Source organism: Colletotrichum scovillei (assembly GCF_011075155.1).
Source record: "Colletotrichum scovillei strain TJNH1 chromosome Unknown Contig00010, whole genome shotgun sequence".
NCBI lineage: Eukaryota > Fungi > Ascomycota > Sordariomycetes > Glomerellales > Glomerellaceae > Colletotrichum > Colletotrichum scovillei.
This window is the reverse complement of record NW_023336268.1, coordinates 1745992-1765484: the sequence shown is the minus strand read 5'-3', so window position 1 is coordinate 1765484 and position 19493 is coordinate 1745992. Positions and strand designations below refer to the sequence as shown.

Below are 19493 nucleotides of genomic sequence, written 5' to 3'. Positions count from 1 at the left end.
AGGCATAACCCAAATATCATCACCAGCGCACACTCCTTCGCGCAAACCTTAATTTGAGTTTAGCACAGCTGGGGTAAACAACATGAAGTAAGCTTAATTCACACATCATTCATGCCGTTCAAACTATTATATCCTGCTTACTCTATATCAGAAGAGTTGGTTTCTTCTGCTGGCGATTTGTCATTAAAAGTCACAGCCATAGAGATGGATCAAAGTATTGCATGGCAAGAGGTTTGAATTATGGAACCTGGAAGCAGCCATGGGCACGTCTTCCTAGTCTGTCAAAGACTATGTAGTATGTACAGTGAAACCAATCCTTCTTGTAGTAGCCGCAGGCTTAGGTTGCAAACGCATTTACTGCATCTTGGGGACCTTGATGGTGGCGATCTTCCAGACCTTGTTGCCGTTGCTGGCAGCGAGTCCGGTGTAGGTGGCACCCTGGCTGACACCAATGGTCTTGCCAAAGTTGGCATCGGCGCTGGAGAGGGTGATGGTGGTGTCGGAGTAGATCTGCTCAGCAATGGTGCCGGTGCAGCCGTCGTTGCACTCGGTGCCGGTTCCGTATCCTCTCATGAAGGGGCCGTCCTTGTGGTCGAGGGTGCTGATGACCTTGTTGGTGGCAGTGTCGGTGACGGTCTGGCGCCAGGTGTCGTTGTCGTCGAGGAGGTCGTACTCGATCTTGATCTTCTGGGTTCCCTTGACGGGGGCGGAGGTCTCGCTGTCGATCTGGCCGAAAGAGCCAAAGACGGAGGCGCGGACGCACCACTCGCCAGCGACGGCACCGCACCAGCTGTTGTCGGGCCACGACTCGAGGGTGGTCTGGACGAGGTTGCCGGTGCCGTTGGACATGCCGGGCCAGAGGAAGAGGACACCGGCCTGGGTGGGAGGAGCGGCACCGGGGGTCAGGTAGGTGACGGCGTTGATGATGGTGGAGGTGGTGGGGCCGAGGGAGACGGCGCCGCCCCAGGAGTCGCGCTTGGCGACGTTGTTGGAGGGCTCCTCACGGCGGAAAAGGCCGGGGAAGGCCATGGTGGTGGCCGGGAGGGCGGCCAAGAGGAAAGTAGCGAACTGCATGGTTGCGGTAGTGGGTTGTTTTGAAGAAGCGAAGGACTGGATTGGAGAACGAATGTAAGAGGTTTGTTAAAAGGGCTGAAGAAGTGAACGTATGTGCTGGAGAATAGATTCAAGATCAGAGAGGCTGGTGATCGAGGAGAGGCATCTTTATAAAGGACTTTCAGAGTCTTGGCCGTTCAGTCCCCAACTTTCCTAGCGTGGGAGCCGCTTGACGAGATGAGAGGAGTTTGATGCAACGCAGTTGATTCCCAAAAGGAGAGGGAGTGTGTTCTGGCCCGCCTACTTTGGCATGGACGGGGATGTTCTCCATTCGGATTCCTGATGGGTACAGCAAGCACACGGAGTAGTCCATCGCGTATGTTTGTCGTCCAAGACTAGGGTCACGGCAGAGGATGCTACGTTGAGGGGCCCGGAGTAGAGTGGTGGATCGGTTCGGACGACAAGAACATGGGATGGAAAATTCCGGAGGAACATCGTTGGATTCGATGGAAGAATCTTTCCTGTTGGTCCATCGTCGTGAAAGAGGGGCCAAAAATGGCGTTGTAGTTGTTTGTTGGAAACACTAGCCGAGTCGAGCCCTGCCATGCTCGGCCGAGTCTGGAATAAGGTGGCCCCTTATTTGAGACCATTATAGCTTCCAAACGCCCAACTTGTCGGGCCAGTGGCGGCAAGCCGAGTACGATAGGCGGGAAATTACTGCCCTTTCAAAAAGTCTCAGGGTAGGCTTTTATGGCGGATACTACACTCTTACTTGGAGACTCTAGAAAGTTAGAAACAATATATAATGGATCTCGCGCTTCGTAGGCGAATGACCTTTTTCTCCCGGATTGCCGGTTAGCCATATCGAGGAGAGCGAATCCGAAGAGGGCTCATGACTTTAGCTTCATGCTGGAGAAGTCTGAAGGAGAGATTCTTCTTTGGGATCCTCCACAAGCCAAGTCGGCAGTTGGACCGAACCACGATGTCACGAAGCCAATCTACTTTTGGAGTTGTACATTCTCCCACCAGTGGTAGCGCGGCTCTTGGGTCAGCAGGGACCATGGATATCGGGGTGGTATCCGATCAATTGTCAGTAATGGGCATGTTACATTCTGGTCTGAAGGACTATCTATGCCTTGGCTTTTGGCTTTGACGATGAATAATCGTACGTAGTAGATGAAGGTGATAGTCTGTTGAGTTTGCGTTTGAGGTATAATCTGGTGGCGGCGATTCCCACGACTGGGTTGCCAAGCACATCAACACGAGTAAAGAGTCATGAATCGCAGTGAGTACTGATGAACAGAGTGAGCCCCTGACCCTCTCAAGTGAAAAGTCGAACGGGATACGACGGACTATCCGTAATCCGTTCTTGTAAGTGGGCGTCTGCCGCATAACCGCCATGTGACGTAAGCAATCAATTTCTTCAAAACAAAGGGGTAGAGTCAGTAGGACTGAATGGGGAAAAACAGCCGGTGAGCGTTTGGAAACGATGAATCCAACGAGGCGGTATTCAATTCCTTTTAGAGGACGTTTTCGCACTCGATTCGTACTTGGACAACGATATAAGTCAAGAGAGAAAGTTAACGTGTTGGTGCCGGGCAGATTTTCAACCTCGCATCGTCGGGTGCCGAAACTCTGTTTTTCTCTCTCTCTCGGTCTTCGGTAGTTGCGCACGCACGGGGCCGGATGCATCATGCACACGGCCATTTTTTCACAAGTCGAGTTGGTTGCGCGGTGACGGGACCGGTCTTGGAACCCTCCTTGGCGACCGGTGGAAGCTTGGGAACTGCCGTGCCGTCCGCTTGGGTTTTCATCCCACCTATTTTGGACCCCCCCGACTCCAAGATCGCCGTGGATTGACCGTTGAATTCTCAATTCTACGGAATGACGAGCAGACGATGTCAATGGCCCGATCTTCTCACCAGACTGCAGCTAACAACTCGACCGTTCTGACATCTGTACACAGTCATCCCAGTATGAACTCACTGCAGCCTACATGCCAAGAAGGTGAGGATTGCATACGGACGCCCGGCTATGCTCAAAGCTTTCAGCCTGGGCATTGGATCATGAGGATTCACATAGTGACCGCGATGGTGGAGGTGTTCGTCGCGTGAGATCATAGGATTCGTCATGGATCATCATCCTTGGTGACGAACATTGCGAAAAATAGCACAGATACGCACACAGAGAGAGAGACAAGAAAATCTAGTTGACCGTCTCCATTGATATTCATCTAGCTGGGGTGAGTGACATCACTATCAACCTTAAGCTCCCTCGTACACATCATCGTCAACGTCGCCCACCATGCTCATGATCGTGTGTGCGCAGGTGGTGCAACCAAAATGATTGACAGAACGGCTGGCGCGGAAATAAGGGGGCATCAAGCCTTGGAACGGGCGACAGGTGAGCAGTCAGCCACGTCCGCGAGACGAAGCTGGGAGACCCAAGCCTTCGAGGTTGACGAGTTCCCACCTGCCAGCTGGCCAGCAAGGACATGCCTCGCTCGTCGGCAGCATGTTCAGTTCCGAGTCAGCGAAGAGGCCGAAGCTAGACTCTACATACACAGAAGGGGAGAGAGTCTCAGCTTACTTAAGGCATTCGAGACAAGCAAATATGGCACACGGCGAGTTTTCCAGGGGCGCAAGTGTGGCTCAGCGCAAAGTCTTTTGACATTCCCACGGCACAGTCAGCCAGCTAAAGGCCCAGGCACAGGGGATAACACCCGCAACGTCGGTTGGGGTCCCTGACGTTGCCGTCTCCAGGGTCTCGCGGCATGCGCGGGCGCTTGTAGACAGTTACACAGTAGGTATAGTCTCATCGACGCCACAGCGGACCTGGACCCTTGAAGTTGACGTGGACACGACCGAAGATCCGGTGCGGTGCGTCACAGTTGTGTGAAGCTTGACTTTTGACTACCTTAGGTATGTGTACGGGTATACGGGCATTGGCTGTTGAACCAATCTTTGTACAGCCATGCCACATTTCACCAATTACTGTGCCATCCAGGAACTTGGAAGTGTTTACTGCGACAAGTGAGAGATGACTGAGTTGTTCGGTAACGGCTCGCAAGGCCTTCCATGGGACAGGGATGGGATTGGGCGTGCTGATGAAGGGATGCCCCCCGTTTGAGCCCTACGATAGCTGACTCTTGAGATTGAGACTGCTTTGACTGCCCATCTCCAAAGGGCCTGTGGAGACCCTTCAAGTGACGTTCATCTTCATGCGGATATGCTTATTCGTCAGAGTCAAATGGCCCGCAAACCTCTTGTGCAGAGGACATCCTCGTAACGGAAAGCTCCTCACAGCTCGGGCCCCTTTGTCTCCAGCATCTCCTGGCCCTACCCGCATAGGAATGTAACCCTCTAGAGACCGCAACATCCCCTCATCGACATATACTCATGTATGGAATATGAACCGCTAGAGAGCGATCTTCAATGCGGCTGCGGCACAATCACTTGGAGGTTTTGTTTCAGTCGTGGACAATCCCAGGCGTTCATGTGACCCTTAGGAGGGAATCCGAGACCTTTGGTCGTCATCCCGTGTAGGAGGCGAGACATTTCGTAGCCAGTCGCGGACCACAAACAGCCTCGATCGAGCTCTGGCGCTAGTTCGAGCAAGAGCTGAAGCATGCGAGATGGCAGGGCTGCTCAGTGCTCCCTTCTCAGGCAGGGTGGATGGCCGTTGTCTGATCTCTGTATTTGTAGGTGGTCGTGTACGTACGGATAGCCTATCCATCCCACTTACTGCTACCCGTGTATTGGTGTACAGAAGCTGCAGAGTTTCGCGAAAAAAAAGCATGCGAAAAATAGCACAAACCCCCTCTCTTCCCGCTTCGAGTCCCCCAAAATCCTTCCGAGAAGATCTTCCATGCATATCGCAACTCTCCGATGCATACAGAGTTCAGACCGAACTTCTGAAGCATCGAGACGTGAAAAAGAGGGGAAACAGCTTTGCTTCCCACCAAAATCGTTGGCAGAGCATCTTCACTTCTGCTCAAACCTCATCTTCCCATCTCATGCCAAGAACAGCACAAGCCACCCACTGCCCACTCTCATTTCACAAGATAAAGCTCTGGACCCTGTCAAGCCCAGATCATTAATTTCAGCCTTTTCAGGTGCCGTCGCTGACTCCGAACCCGTCACGGCATTGGTGCAAAGTCTCCCTACTGGGCTTTACTCTCGGGCTTTAGAAAAGCTTCAGAAGGAATCAAATAACTACACACCGGCGCCGGCACCAAGAAAGAAGGCCTTCAAGACCTTTCAGCACCAAGGTTACGGAACGGACACGTACACGGCACCGCGCTGCAAAGTCACCAGCGCCGCCATCTCGCTACCTTTGCATCACATCGCAGCGCAGCGCAGCTCAGCATAGCACAACACAGCACAGCACAGCACAGCCACATCCAGCTTACGACTCGTTTTTGCCATTGGATAAGTCTCAGCCCGCCAAGTCGACAGAGAAAGAAAGAGAGAGAGAGAGAGAGACAAGCATCAAGCAGAGAGCTCGCTTCCACGCTTCTTACCAAGGGACCGTCGGTCTCCGCAGTTGAAAGCGATCCAAACAGTGCCTACGGAGTACACATCCCAGCAACTTTTGTACTTGTTTGTCTTGCCAACTTGGAAGAAGAGAGAAGACGACGACAGGCCCCCTTTCTTTGCGGCTCGCCAGGCACCATATTCCCGTACATCCCTTCCGCGCCGCTACTGCAGATCCGGGGACTTGCTTCGCTTGTCCTGCCCGTCGTTTCTATTTTTCTCGTTTCTTCTTTGAGGGTCGACTCGCCTCACAGCACTTACAATAGAAGCACGAAGTAAGGTACACCTCATCGCCAGCACATCGAGCCAACCACTTCTCACTCCCTCGCTTTACTTCCCGCTCTCCACGAATACACGCGAGCAAACAACTGGAGCAACGAGCAGCAAGATACCCGTATACGCTGCGTACCCACCGGGCAACACGCGCGATATTAGTATCTCTTATTCGCCCCTCTTCCTCTTCTTGCTCATCTTTCTGCAAGACTGCGTCCACGTACAGCCCTCGCCGTCTTTAATTCAAACGCCCCCAACCACCCTTCCTGCAGCTGCAGGTCGATCACATCTCGCTCAGATTTCATCCACCACCACCAACCACGCGATACTCTTTACAGCGCTCTGCATTCAATATTCACTTTTGCATCGCCAAATTCATCATTCTCACCAAATCTCACTCGCGTTGTACGACAAACAAAAGATTCACCACCAACACTCTCACCTACGCACCGCCGTGTACAAATCGAAAGAGAGACAGAGAGAGAGACCGAGCCAAGTGAGATTTATCAGATGAAGTAAATCTTTTCCCTCATTTAAGCTCAACCTTTTTACAAACTCTCTCCATCACAACCCCGTTTTCCCGACCCACACCAGCTCTAGCCGTGACATTTGACAGCGCCAGCTCCCTGGTCTCCCCCGTCGTCCACGGCATTTGGCCCTTGAGTTGAGTATCCATAAGGCACAAGGGAATACTCCGTACCGCGAGTCCCCTTCAAAGTGCGGGTGGGCTGTGAACCTCCCGCCTCACATCACCTCTTGGCTCAGCCACCCTTTTCACTCACGCACCACACCACACCACCACAACAAACACTTAACCACCCGGGAATCCTTCCGCCGACCTGCATCGAGCCAGATATACTCACAACTACCTCCTCCTGCCCCTCTGCTTGGGCACACTTGAAGCGGAACAAAAAGAGTCTTCATTCTTTTGAAAAAAATATGTCTACACAAGTTGAGGCTAGGTCTCTGGCCTCGCTCAATTATCTCGCCGCAAACCCCCCGCAATATCCTCACAGACCAGCCGAGCAACGTCAAGACCCCCTCACACTCTACATCTCACGAGTGCCTGGCACGCGAGGTAAGCCTCTCTCTCATCTTCGCTCTCACTTTCGCAACTCAAATCTCACGATCACAAACAAACTTCTAACGCATCAACCCCCGCAGACGTCATCTTGACAACCTCAAAACCGCATCTCAAAAATGTCACCAGCGAAGATGTCGCAAACTCATTTTACTACATCCACCTGGAACTGCCCAGTGATGGCAGCCACCCATACCACCCAAACTTGGCGGCCGGATCTCAGCAACCTCACCATCTACGGAACCCGGACACGCCCAGGTCTAGCATGGATAGCACCCGCAGCACGGCTCAGATCCGGAGGAAACCGGTCGCAGGCGCAAAGGTGCCTTCACCGCCAGCCGATCCAGCCCGCGCTCATCTGCCCCCTCAGACACAGGCTCAAACGCAGGCGCAACCTCCGACGCCAGGCTCACATCCAGCGGCCGCCGGCAACCGCAACTCAGGCCTCTACGGCTACGGCACCGGGAATGCGACGGGGTACGGCATCGGCTACGGCACGGGCAACGACCCCCGCCAACCCCGGTGGACAGAGGACCGCCCGGAGCTTCCTCCGCGACCAACATCCCACTCACCTCCGGCCCCTCCCGTACGCAAACCCGTCGGCCCGCGAGCCATCCCGACCCCGGCACCCGACTACGACGCGCCCTTTGCCTCCAGACCTCCTCAGCCTCCTCCTCCTCCTACAGACCTCCACCGCGCTTCTCCCTCCCAGTCCCCGTCCCGTATGCCGCCGCAGCAGGAACCCTCCTCGTCGCCGGCGCGTTCGCGTCGTTACTCCCGTCCGACCTCCGTCTACCGCCAACAATCTCGCTCCCCCTCACCGAACCGCTTCCACAACACAAAGGAGGTCCCCTATACCCTCTCCCTCATCCGCCGCGACCCGAGCACGGGCAACCAGTGGAACGTGGGCCGCGTCGCCTCCCACCAGCTCGAGGACTCTGGCGACGACGGGTACGAGTACTTCTCCTTCGACTCGGCAGGTCTCTCGGCCCACGACCGCCGGCGCGCAAATGCCCCTCAGCCTCCCATCAACATCCGCCTCGAGTCCTCGGGCTACGCAAAGTTCCGCCACATGCCTCTGCGCCAGAGCGTGGACATGCCACGGACATCGACGACAACTGCTCCCCCTTTTGCAAACTCGGAAGACGCACTCAACCACCTGCAACAGCAACAGCAGCAGCAGCAGCAGTCTCCCGAGGGTGGCTTCTCACGGCAAGTCGTCATGTCCTACGCCAAATCCTGGTCCTCCAATATTCGCGAAAAGTTCAGCTCCCGGTCACGGTCAGGCAGCTTGATGGACGAAGGCGACTCAGTCCCCTTTGGTTCACCGCCAGCGAGGTCTACTCACCGCCACTCACGCCAGTTGAGCGCACACTCGACGGGCTCCGTCTCTTCTAACGGAAGCGACTCGGGGCCCATCATCACCCAGCCGGGCCACGGTCTCCGGCCTCAGGGTTATGTGTTTGTCTCGCCCTGGGACGGCCGCTGCGAGTTCCGTACGGGGAACGCCGGGCGTAGTGTCAAGTGCAGACACGTCCTCCCCACGGCCGGCGGACTGAGCAACCCGCTCGCGCCATCGAGTTCGTCGTCGTACTCGGCCAGCGTGAGCGAGTTGCGGTTTAACTTGCCCAGCACGGAGATTTTTAAACAGGAGGGCAAGAGAGAGCAGCTGAGCGGGCACTTTAGCCGGCTTCTCAACGTCGGCAACCGAACCGGTGAGTATAGCGACGATGACGAGCCGCCTAGCCCGTTTGATCTGAAGCTCGGCAAGGAGAGGGCCGGGGGCGGCAACAGGGGGAAGAGGGCCAAGTTGGGCAAGCTGATTATCTACCCCGAGGGGCTGAAGATGTTGGATCTAGTCGTGGCCGCAAACATGGGTGTTTGGTGGGGTGCTTGGGAGAAGACGTTTTGATGATGATGAGATTTGCGTAGAGGCGTAGGGATGTAAAGGACGTGGCCATGTCTATGATGAAGAAGACGTTGAAAGAAAGGATATCCTCACGGTATCAAGCCGGGGAACCACAAAAGAAACGGAAGCATGTCATTTCAAAGGTCGCTGGCGTTGCTGAAGTTTGGCCCATGATATCAGAGCAAGGCGTTGGTTGGATTGCGTCTTGTCGCCATGAATGTCAACCCACGAGGTCACGCGTGATGAACAACACTTGGTAGAGAGACATTTGTTTATAAAGCTGCACTAATAATCATCTTCTCGAAATTCAACCTAAACGCCCCGTCCCAACGTGATGCGGATCTACATGACATACATGAAGAAGAAAATGATGTGAAACGCAATGACATTCTCGACGTGATGCCTTTTGCGACACCATCACACAAGATCGGGGGCGACGGTGGTCAACAGACAAAGAAAAAGGGTTGCTTTTCGCGAGAGAGATATTTACACAAGTCTAACCGACCCCGACCTGTCTGTAGAAATACACAACATGCCAAGATCACTGCTGCCGCGGCCCTTCATTGTCCTGCGGCCGTCGTCCCCTCGCGTCCGCCTCGATGTGTCCATCCTTTAGGCATTAAAGTTGCAAAAAGGCAAAAAGAAAAAGGTGTGATTCCTCGACTTCTCGCTCTTCACCACGACCGTCCCCACCAAGCCCTCGACCAGAGAAATTTCTTTCCTTCTTTCTTTCGTGAAGGTGAAGAAACCCAATCTTATCTGTAAGGGGCATCGGCACGGATAACGGCAGCCAGCTCGGGCTCCCACTTGTCACCGTTGGACAGCAGCTTCTCCTTGTTGTACAGCAACTCCTCGCGGGTCTCGGTGGCGTACTCGGCGTTGGGGGATTCGACGATGGCGTCGACGGGGCACGACTCTTGGCAGAAACCACAGTAGATGCACTTGGTCATGTCGATATCGTACTTTGTGGTGCGACGAGAGCCATCGGCGCGCTCTTCGGCCTCGATGGTGATGGCCTGGGCAGGGCAAATGGCCTCGCAAAGTTTGCAGGCGATACAGCGCTCCTCACCGGAAGGGTAGCGGCGGAGGGCGTGCTCGCCACGGAAGCGGGGGGAGATGGGACCCTAAAGAGAAATTCCTGTTAGCCGGCTTGCTCTCCGATGTGCCTGTTCTGTCGCAAGCAGTAGTCCCCTCTTCGTCATTCTGTGTTCGTGGTTTCGTGCGCGGTGACAGCGGGCGATGCGTGGCCTCTTCATCTCGGCAATGGTCCGGCTCTTCCTGCGTTTCCCCGTATGGGCCACCCCATTATCCACCTCTGATGCTCAATTCCTCCATTATGTCTTCCGGTATGGTCGCCAATGTCGAGAAAAATGGGTTGCTCACCTTCTCAAAGGGGTAGTAAATGGTGTAGGGCGGGCGGAAGAACTGCTCCATCAAGATGTACATTCCTCTGGCCATCTCGGACAGCAGGAAATAACGACCAAGCTTGTTCAATGTGGACTCCTGGTCCTCGTCCCAGGTCTGGTGTCTCTTCATGCGAAAGTTGGCAGGCGGGGGACCGGCGGGCGTGGCGTAGGTGCGCATGGCGTTGGCAGCCATCAATCTGCCGACGTGCTGCATGGCAACCGACGAATTTCTCGCGACCGGCCTCGTTGACGCCAGGGCCAACATGGTGAAGGGAAGCTGGGCCGCGGGAGGCATTGTGCTATGGGTTTTCCTCGAGGAAGAAAAGAGATGCGTCGGCGCCAATTGACCGGGCAAATTGGAAGGGGGGTTTCCGGGGTCGGATCGAGGAGGGTTGACGACGAACGGGGGGAGGGGCGAGGATACGGCGTGTGGTGAGGGAGCAGGATGTTCCGGGGCGGCGTTGAGAGAGAGAGCTTGACGTTATGGACAATTCGGGGCCATCCGCAGAGGGCGCGAGCTTTGGTGCGGGATTACAAAGGGCGGCAATTGATTGGCTGTGGGTGGATCACGTGGTCTGGTCGGGATTGGGGAGGAAACGGAAGAAAAGCTCCTCAGACTCGACGATGACGGCTTCACTCACCGGCGCAAGTCAATTGATGTTGTAAAATTTCATGAGAACATCTCAATGTGTTTATAGTTATTTCTGAGAACTTTTATTCAACCCTCTCCATCTGGTCTGGTGATGCATCAAAGTGAAGATATCTCCAAAGGTCACATGACTAAGCACGTGCACCTCCCAAAGAGCAAAGGTAGCCAAGGGACACCTCGGGGGGTGACGAGAAATTTATCATCATCACTGGCAACCTCGCAGCACCCGAAAGCTCCCATCAAATCCCAGCTGTAGCCGTCAACCAACCGATCCTCCCATCTCCCCCATCCCGATCCCAACTCCAATCGTCAGAGCTCCCGAACGTCTCGCCTCTCTCACATCCAAACACATAACCTCAAAATGTTCCGCACAGCAGTCCTCCGTTCCGCGGCCGCCGCCACGCGCGCCATCCGTCCCGCCGTCCAGCAGTCCGCTCCCCTCGCCCGGAGATCCCTCGTCGCGCCCCAAGCTGCCTTCCGCGCCGCTCCCAAGGCCATTTCCGTTCGCATGTACTCTGCCGCCACCGGCCTGAACAAGCAGGAGGTTGAGGGCCGCATCTTTGCTCTGCTCCAGGGTTTCGACAAGGTCAACGACCCGGCCAACGTACGTCACCTCACTTCCTTCGCACTTCGCTCTTCGCCCTTCTCTCTCGCTCTCCCCAAACCTTGCCAGCATCTATCTACTTACCTACCTCCCAACCGCATCAATTGAGATGCGCTTCCATTCTTAGCAAGAACAGTTGAGCTGACCATAGTCTGTCCGCCAATGTAGATCAAGTCCAACGCCCACTTCGCCAACGACCTCGGCTTGGACAGCTTGGACACCGTCGAGGTTGTCATGGCCATTGAGGAGGAGTTCAGCATTGAGATTCCCGACAAGGACGCCGACACCATCCACTCAAGTATGCTCTCCACATGCAGCCCTTACCATCTTGAGTAGTTCAAGTACTAATCTACCATCTACAGTCGACAAGGCGGTCGAGTACATTGTTAGCCAGCCCGATGCCCACTAAATATCCCCATCCCATTCCTCCACTGAATCCGTCTCCCCGGCGGTCTGTACAATAATCTGCCCTCCCCGGGGCATCTCGACCACGCCACTCGCAACTAGAACGGGAGGGAAACGAAAGACGCTGCGTCTGTGCTCTTGAGGAACTCTTTGTTTTCGGGATTTGGGGGCCAAAAAAGAGGGACGGAGAGAGAGAGAGAGAGAGCGCGAGAGGCATACCGGCTTATCTTTGTGGGTGGACGGTTTCGTACCATAGCCCACGGCGCGGCCTCCGCGCCAAAACGGCATGCCGACATGATCTGGAGTTGGACATTCTCTGGGCCCTGTTGACGTTTGCCTTGTATTAGTGTATAGATTTTCGTCACCCATTGGCGGGTTTTTCGTCGTGACTGTTCACCTTACTTTTGCGTCCGTCCCAGCCGTCTGTCAACTCAATCCGCTTGGTCTCCGCAGTCTTCAAGAGGGTATCGGAATAGCTCGGGATCGTCAGATACAGCGGGCGGAATGCAGGCCGGCCGAGTGCTCACCCGAGCTTACCACGGCAAAAGTCAAACCGTGTTGTGTTTATTACGCAAACAAAAGGTGTCACACGTATTGCCTCGAAACTATGGTGCATTAAATTCAACAACAGATAATAATACCATTCGTACGGCCAATGCCAGTCTCTCAGAAAATCAGCTTTTATATAATGAACGAAAATTAGACGGTGGTATCTGCTTTTCCTCTTCCAGGCGTCTCTAATGCGGTGCCATGTCACGCAGCCAGTCGACCTGTGACTTTTGTGCCAGCCAAAGCCAGTTTTTTTTTCCTAGGTCATTTGTTACCTCCTCTAGCCAAGGATCACAAGTTAATGCCATCCTCTGCTTGACGTATCCAGCATTCCCCTGCCTGACCCAAGCATTGAGAGGCTACACTTCACCTAGCGCGCAAGGCGAAGGAAACCACCAGTCCCAGAACTTTGACAGTGGATTCTCCATGTTTGCAAGGCCATCATCCTATGTTCAGCCAGTTTGGTAGTATTAATCCTCCAATATTCAATCCTCAAAAGCCAAAAGCGACTCGGCATCGACAAAAACTCCAACAAACTCCCTATCCTGTTGTATAAGCAAGCCACCGTGTAGATCCGATCCCTTACTCGTGTCCCATTGATTTTGTAGACCGGTTGAATTTTTCGTTTTCCGTTTGGCTTTTGCCCATGCATGCTGTGAAAATCGTGGCTGAAATATGTATTTGTTGTGTGTGTGTGTGTGTCGTAGAGTGTCGTCAGGGTGTAAATGTCGAGAGCTATGAAACAAATGCCACTGGAAACGCGACACTTTGCAAGGCTGTCGCTATGCTTACTCTAGTTGCCGGTGTTTTGAAAACTTCCTTCGTCCCGCCATGAAGCATAGCTAGCAATCAACGCCCGCCAACGGTCTCAACGCTGACCGATGGCTCTCGCTGTTCCTTGGCCAAACCGGAACCGGAGGTGGCACCTTTGTTGGACAGAGCGTTGGCGTAGCTCCATCCACCACCACCGATGCCAAAACCGGCCGAGCCACGCTTCCGGAGCCGTGCCGACGACTGATCTTCCTCCTCCTCCATGTTGAACACAAAGGCAGGATCCTCCTCGTCGATGGGCGTCGTGTATCGTCCCGTCACGGAGGAACTGATGGAGCCACTGGAGACGTGACGCTCCATCGCGCGGTCCCGTTCCTTGCCAATGGGCCCAGCACCGTTGTTGCTCGGGGCTCGGCCCGTTGCCGCCAAAGGATGCAAGTGGGGGCTGCTGCTTCCGTCGTCACCCAGCCGTGTGCGCTGAAGCTGTTGTGTGAGTGCCGACATGGTCTCGCTGCCGGCACGGGAGCCGATTGGCCGGGCCATGGCACTGCCGTGACCCATCTCGTTCGAGAGCACCGAGTTTCGGAGGGGGCTTCCAACATGTCCAAACACCGACGGTCCATGCTTGTGGCCAAGCTCTTCTTCCTTCTGGCGCTGGAATAGCGGGCCCCACCTGCTCGGGCTCGCGCCGCCGATGGGGCTGCCAAACTTGGTGCCGTTCTCGCTGCCCGGCTCACTGTCAACAGTGCGCAAAGATCCGCGACGGGCCTTCTCAGTCGGCGTCAAGAGATCCTGCAAGTTGGACGGCACACAATCCTCCTCCAAGAACCCGAAATTGGCCTCCCAATCGTGATCGACGGCGGATGTCTTGGGCATGCTCGAGCTGAGCATCTTTGGCTTTGCGTATCGGCTCGAATGCATGGCTCGCTTGCCAAAGTATTCCTCGGGCTGACCAGGGGGGCTGCTGGAAGCGGTCACGTTTGCCGCAGCAAGATACTCACTGCCACCGAATGCCGAGGTGTGGAGCATCTTGAGAGTTTCGGAAGTTCGGGAATCTTTGGCGTTGCTCAGAGAGGGCGAGGGCGACTCGATGCCGAATTTGGAAGGGACGGACGAAGGCCACGGCGCAGCGGGGAATCGGGCGGCATTAGACATGCCCTGCGAGTCAAAGGATGCCGGGAGTGGCGCGTCCAGTACTGACAGTCCGTTGGCATTCACAGGAGACAAGCCGAGGCCGAATCTAGAAGCATCGTCATCGCGGGGCGAGCCGTAGTTGGAACCGGGGTGGGAATAGGTGGTATCGATCGTAGGCAGGCCGCTTTCGAGGCTAGGCTGGCGACCCAGTGATTGTTGTCTCTCGTCACCGCCGTAAGGGTATGCCGATGTATAGGGAGGGACGCCTTCGCGGTATAAGCCAGAGGTGAGAGCACTGGTTGGGTGGTAGTTGGAGGCTGCTGTGGGATTAATTCGTCCGCCGAGGGCTATCGGAGAATTGCCAATCGTGACACCATTCTTGCCATAGTTAATTCGCCGGCCGTCGGGGAGAACGTGGATGTTTGCGCATTTGGGACCGAATTTGCAGTTGCCCTGTCATCAAATCAACCACATTAGCACTCTCTCTTGTCCGTGTCGCTCCACGCTCAGTGACCAAAACAGCGCAGATGATGGTATAGTAGGCAGGGGTTGCTAGGATGCGAGGGGCACGGGCTCGAGAGTGGGATGTGTCGGGTGGTCTGTGTAGCCGAGGGGTAATAGTAGAGCAGAGCAACGCAACCCGACAGTATGGAGGGGTGGAACACATGAGGATGAGGGAGTTGTCGCGAAGCAGCCCGGCCGAGGAAGAGAAATGACGCACCTTTGCAAAGTACTTGCAGATGTTCTCGGCGGCCGAGCCTAAATCGTGACTGAAGGGGCAAGCATTGCCGGCTTGACAGGCTCCTTGACGGAAGAATTTGCAGGGAACGTGGGAAGTATCTGTAGCGCAATAGAAGAGATAAGTCAGCCGGAGATGAAGTTCTTGATGCAGGACAGAACAGAGACAGAGGGGCAATCGCCGGTTGCTCCAGGACGGGTGCGGTGCGACGTGTTGCAGACGACACCACCGGCGGGAGGGAAGACGAGGCGACCACCATGCCGACGAGCTTCAGCGGCGTGCCTTCGTAGCAGAGCCGACGTGAGACAGCGACGGGCATTGGCGACATCGGAAGCGAAGCGGGGAGAGACAGACAGAGAGAGAGAAAAAGGGAATAGATGCAGAGGAATACGACGATGGAGAGAAGGAGGAGTAGAGGCAGAGAGAGAGAGGCAAGGTGACGTACTCGGTGGACTGCGCGGGCCATCGAATCTGGCAGCGGAAGCGGTAGATGCGTTGGAGGCCATTGGGCTCAGGATAGGACTGGGATGGCCATTCTGTTGTTGGATGTTGAGACTGTTACTTCGCATATGGCGATATTCGGAGCCGTTGGTCGAAGGCATTTTGGCTGGACGAGGAGGGGAGGTGGAGGAAGTGTGGAGGGGGAGATTCAAGGACGAGGAGGAAGAGGAGGGAAAAAAGAGGGGCTAAGTGGAAGAGGCGGGAAGGACGCAGGCGCAGATAGCGGAGGAGGGAAGAGCGCGGGAGCTGCGGGCGCTGCGGCTTCAGTGGGCAGAGAGCGCTGTGGACTCGCCGAGGGGCCCCAGTTGCAGGGCAGCGAGCGGGCTGCTTTCGCCGGCCGGAGACGGTGGGGGGCACTTCACTTTCACTCACTCACTGAGTGGAGGTCACTGAGGTCACTAAGGTCGAGTGCTCTCAATGAGATGAGGTCAACAGGTGACCAGTGGTGACCAGTGATGGTAAGCACTGCGATTGAAACCGGTCCAAGCCGCACGGGGTAGGTATGCTGTATCGAGTATGCGTAGCTTATGGCCTGGCGATAGTGTAGGCCAGATATGAGAGAGAATTAACTGAGGTGAGAGGTGAGAGGTGAGGCGACAACGCGAGCTCTCCAGGTCTTCTTGGTTCGATGTCTTGGTCCCTGAGGATCACGCAGCAGTCCAGGCCCAGTCCACACGGTCGGTACCTGAGGTGGGCAGAAAGACAGCAATGGCGGCGGCCTTGGAGAAGCGAGTGGTGTGCGACGTGAGAACGGGCAAGAAGCTAATAGTAATCGTGTGTGTGTGATGGAGGTGTGTGTATGTGTGTGAGGCGGAATGTGTGAGGTGTGAGATGTAAGGTGTTAGGGATGAGGTGTGAGGTGTGAGGTGCGAGGTGCGACAAGGATGCTGTGCGGGCGGCAAAAGCGGTGCGCCTCGGTCAGATGCGGTTTGCAAAGGTGAAGGACGATGAGAGCGTGTGAGCGAATGTTGTGGTTGATGAGGATGTGTGATGAATGTTGCAATCTGCTCCACTCTGATCGGGAATAACTCAGGTCAACAGGGACAGCGGCAATGGGAATGATTACCTAGCACGCTGAGCGTTGCTTAGGTGAGGTGATTGAGTGAGTGAGTGAGCAGCAAGAACACTGGAGGGGGGTATCCCGGTGTCTGGTGCTGAAGCCGAGCTGCGTCCGTCGTCGTCTCGAGTCAGGATTCCGTCGTCGGTATCTCCAATGGAGAACCTTGGTGGAAAGGCTGCTGCCGACCTTGCCTTGAGGATCCGTAAGATGTCAAGGTCCAGTAGTGAGTATCGTCTGCAAGGTGAGAGACCGGCGACGATGCTACCGGGCCAGAGGTGCTAGGTAAGGACTATTGTAAGAGTCGGACGCTGGAGCACGCGATGGAGGGGAAATTCCAAGTGGGACAGGAGGCGGCGGGGCGCGGCGGTGGTCTCGGTAGCGTTATGTAGCGTAACGCAAAGGTAGGGTCCGTCTTTCTTTTCTCTGCCCGAGTGTGCAATGATGGCGCCAGTGATGGTCTCGATGATAGGGAGTCGATCCAAAGGGTGATCTGACGCGCTCTTGCACGGAGTATCCTGCACAGATATGCGGCTGGATGAGAAGGGGTTAAGAGGGGGCGACCAGACAGATATAGCTGAGGGATCCGGAGGTAAGGTAAGGTGAGGTAAGGTAAGGTATCAAGATAAGATGGAGGGGGTTTGCAGTGCCAGGCTTACGGGATTTCGGTACGGGTGACGCGAGTGAAGTGGAACAAGCAAAGAGGAAATAGTAATAGTGAACACAGTGAATGGTCCGTGACCAGAGAGTCAAAGTTGATTCAGGTCGAGCGAGGGTCGATGTTCGAGGTTCTATGCTCAGAGTCGCAACTGGGGTCGGTGATGGCGGAAGCTGATACCAAGATACCGCCAGATGACCCAATCGGCGAATCAGATGTTCGGCCCTCTCTGGAGCCTTGACCTGGGAGGTTGGAGATTAGATCAACTGGACCAGACAGCTTCAACGTGCCAGGATCTTGCTGGAGGACGGAGAGGCGAGTAACTCGCGGCTGGCAGAACGTAACCAAGATTATGTACGTACCTCGAAGGAGCAAGTGCTAAGCTGCAAGACCTAGTAGGTAAACTCCAGAAGCAGTGACGATGTGCTGATGGGTGTTTCTCTCCATGTGCTACCGAGTAGTTTTGTAGCGAACAGGAGGGAGGGATATTGTCCCAGCGGGCGTTGAAGCGGGGGTCAAGTTGTCAAGGAGGCGATGTCAATCCCAGCTATCCGTTGCGGCAAAGGTTCAGTATCCAGATAAAGCACTGCCGATGCTCAGGGGTCATCTTTCAGGCCTGGCGGACCGTGGCGCTTCACTCGGAGCGGTGGAGGGTTCAGTAAGCAATCGACCGTGTTGATGCTCTCTGGTGAGCTGGTTGGAGGCTGGAGCTTTGGTTTCCTCTTACTCCCAAAAGGGCTTTGAGATGGGGTGAGGCGCGGGCAGCCAACTTTGAAGCCGCTAAGCTAGGCAGCTTCAAGAGACGGCGTTGCTCCTATTAATAATGAGATTCAGATGGTGCGAAGGGCGAGAGGAATGGGACCGTGGGACTGAAGGATGGATGCCTTCTAACGGCAGACTCGGAATCACCCACCCTCATATACCCATCTCACTACATACCGACCTCTCTCTCTCACTTTGAGCCGAGTAAAAAGTACAAGCAAACAGCAAAACAACACCTTCATGGACATGCCGGCAGCATCAAGCACAGTTCCAAAGCAGCACCATCTTTTCATGCTCGCCTCATACTAAGTAACATACTTAGTAACATACTAAGTAATGTAGGTCTCGCTTCACAACAGTACGCCCACGATACCTCGCTTCTATTGAAGCGAGGTAGTCCAGCCCTTCATCCCCAGCAAGTTATACACTCCTCTCAGTATCCCAACCATACGCAACCGTATCCATATGCCGTATCTGCCGTAGGCATCTACATCAAGGGTATCTGACGAACACGCCTTCACCCCCTTCTTCGCTTCACCCATGCTGCCATCCATTTTGCTGCACTCCTCCTCCCCTCTTCCAACCCCATGTTCATATCCATATCCACGCCAAGCCACGCCCGAACGCCGTGTTAGTCGAGCCTCACTCCTCGCACCCCAAGACATTCACCTTGTTTCTCGTACGAGCAAACATTTGATCCCTTCCCTCTTCGACTCTTCAAGCCTGCAGAGACACACACGGGTACGCACCCACCACACCTAATGTTCAAATGTCTTTACTTCATTTCTTGTCGTCGTCAACCCCCCCTTCACTACCATCCGTTCAGAAGGCAGGTGGCGTGCCTCCATCACGCGGCGACCCCATGATGCACTCATTCTCTACTCCGTACCCCTCAGCCACCCATCTTGACCAGGTCAAGACATTTAGGCTCACCGTCACGGAGGGGTCCAACAAGGGGGCCACTTCTCAATGATACATACACTTGTAAGAATGAATGGGGAAAGGATACGGTGTGAAGTGCAGTCAGCCGTGCGGGAGGAGTGTGGTTGGAAATACCGGTTCCCTTCTCGACACATGCCGCACCTCCCAACACCGCTGTGCGTCGGGAGGAGGCGAGCCAGGGTGCCAGAAGCGGGTGTCAGTGTTGGATGGATCATGAGCCGTGGGATCGCCAACCACTCATGCCCACCCACACCAGGGTTGCTGCCGCTTTGCTACATACCGGTCGTCTTGAAGCGTGAAGTACCAGCGAAATCTTGTAGACACACGCAGCTTTCGAGGTTTCTCTGGAGATTTTCAAAGGCGATCGGGAAGAGCCTATACCGCATGCCTCGTCTCATCTCACTCAGTCTTCATATGAGATTTTCATGAGTTCCACCTTCGTTCTCAGCAAGTTCTACATCAATA

The 19493-nt window shown here is 54.9% G+C and overlaps 5 protein-coding genes across 5 annotated transcripts; 2 read left to right on the top strand and 3 right to left on the bottom strand.

Moving 5' to 3' along the window:
* Positions 1-273: 273 nt before the first annotated feature.
* Positions 274-1074, bottom strand: HER10_EVM0003168 (uncharacterized protein; the record flags this gene model as incomplete). Its single annotated transcript, XM_035472853.1, has 2 exons — positions 274-288; positions 373-1074. 2 exons carry the CDS (start codon positions 1072-1074, stop codon positions 274-276), a joined length of 717 nt encoding a protein of 238 aa, XP_035327769.1.
* Positions 1075-5487: 4413 nt separating this feature from the next.
* HER10_EVM0002551 (uncharacterized protein) lies at positions 5488-10256 on the top strand. The gene is made up of 2 exons (XM_035472257.1): positions 5488-6939; positions 7026-10256. Exons 1-2 carry the CDS (start codon positions 6801-6803, stop codon positions 8852-8854), a joined length of 1968 nt encoding a protein of 655 aa, XP_035327701.1. The 5' UTR covers positions 5488-6800; the 3' UTR covers positions 8855-10256.
* On the bottom strand, positions 9131-10732 carry HER10_EVM0011507 (NADH-quinone oxidoreductase). The gene is made up of 2 exons (XM_035480938.1): positions 10235-10732; positions 9131-9975 (listed from the first exon to the last, which is right to left on the bottom strand). Exons 1-2 carry the CDS (start codon positions 10550-10552, stop codon positions 9607-9609), a joined length of 687 nt encoding a protein of 228 aa, XP_035328528.1. The 5' UTR covers positions 10553-10732; the 3' UTR covers positions 9131-9606.
* A 375-nt stretch (positions 10733-11107) lies between these two features.
* Positions 11108-12565, top strand: HER10_EVM0000532 (acyl carrier protein). The gene is made up of 3 exons (XM_035470309.1): positions 11108-11510; positions 11679-11808; positions 11873-12565. The coding sequence occupies exons 1-3, from the start codon at positions 11268-11270 to the stop codon at positions 11917-11919; spliced, it is 420 nt and encodes a 139-aa protein (XP_035327524.1). The 5' UTR covers positions 11108-11267; the 3' UTR covers positions 11920-12565.
* Positions 12566-12588: 23 nt separating this feature from the next.
* Positions 12589-18189, bottom strand: HER10_EVM0011484 (uncharacterized protein). The gene is made up of 3 exons (XM_035480916.1): positions 15554-18189; positions 15091-15209; positions 12589-14822 (listed from the first exon to the last, which is right to left on the bottom strand). Exons 1-3 carry the CDS (start codon positions 15708-15710, stop codon positions 13314-13316), a joined length of 1785 nt encoding a protein of 594 aa, XP_035328526.1. The 5' UTR covers positions 15711-18189; the 3' UTR covers positions 12589-13313.
* Positions 18190-19493: the final 1304 nt, after the last annotated feature.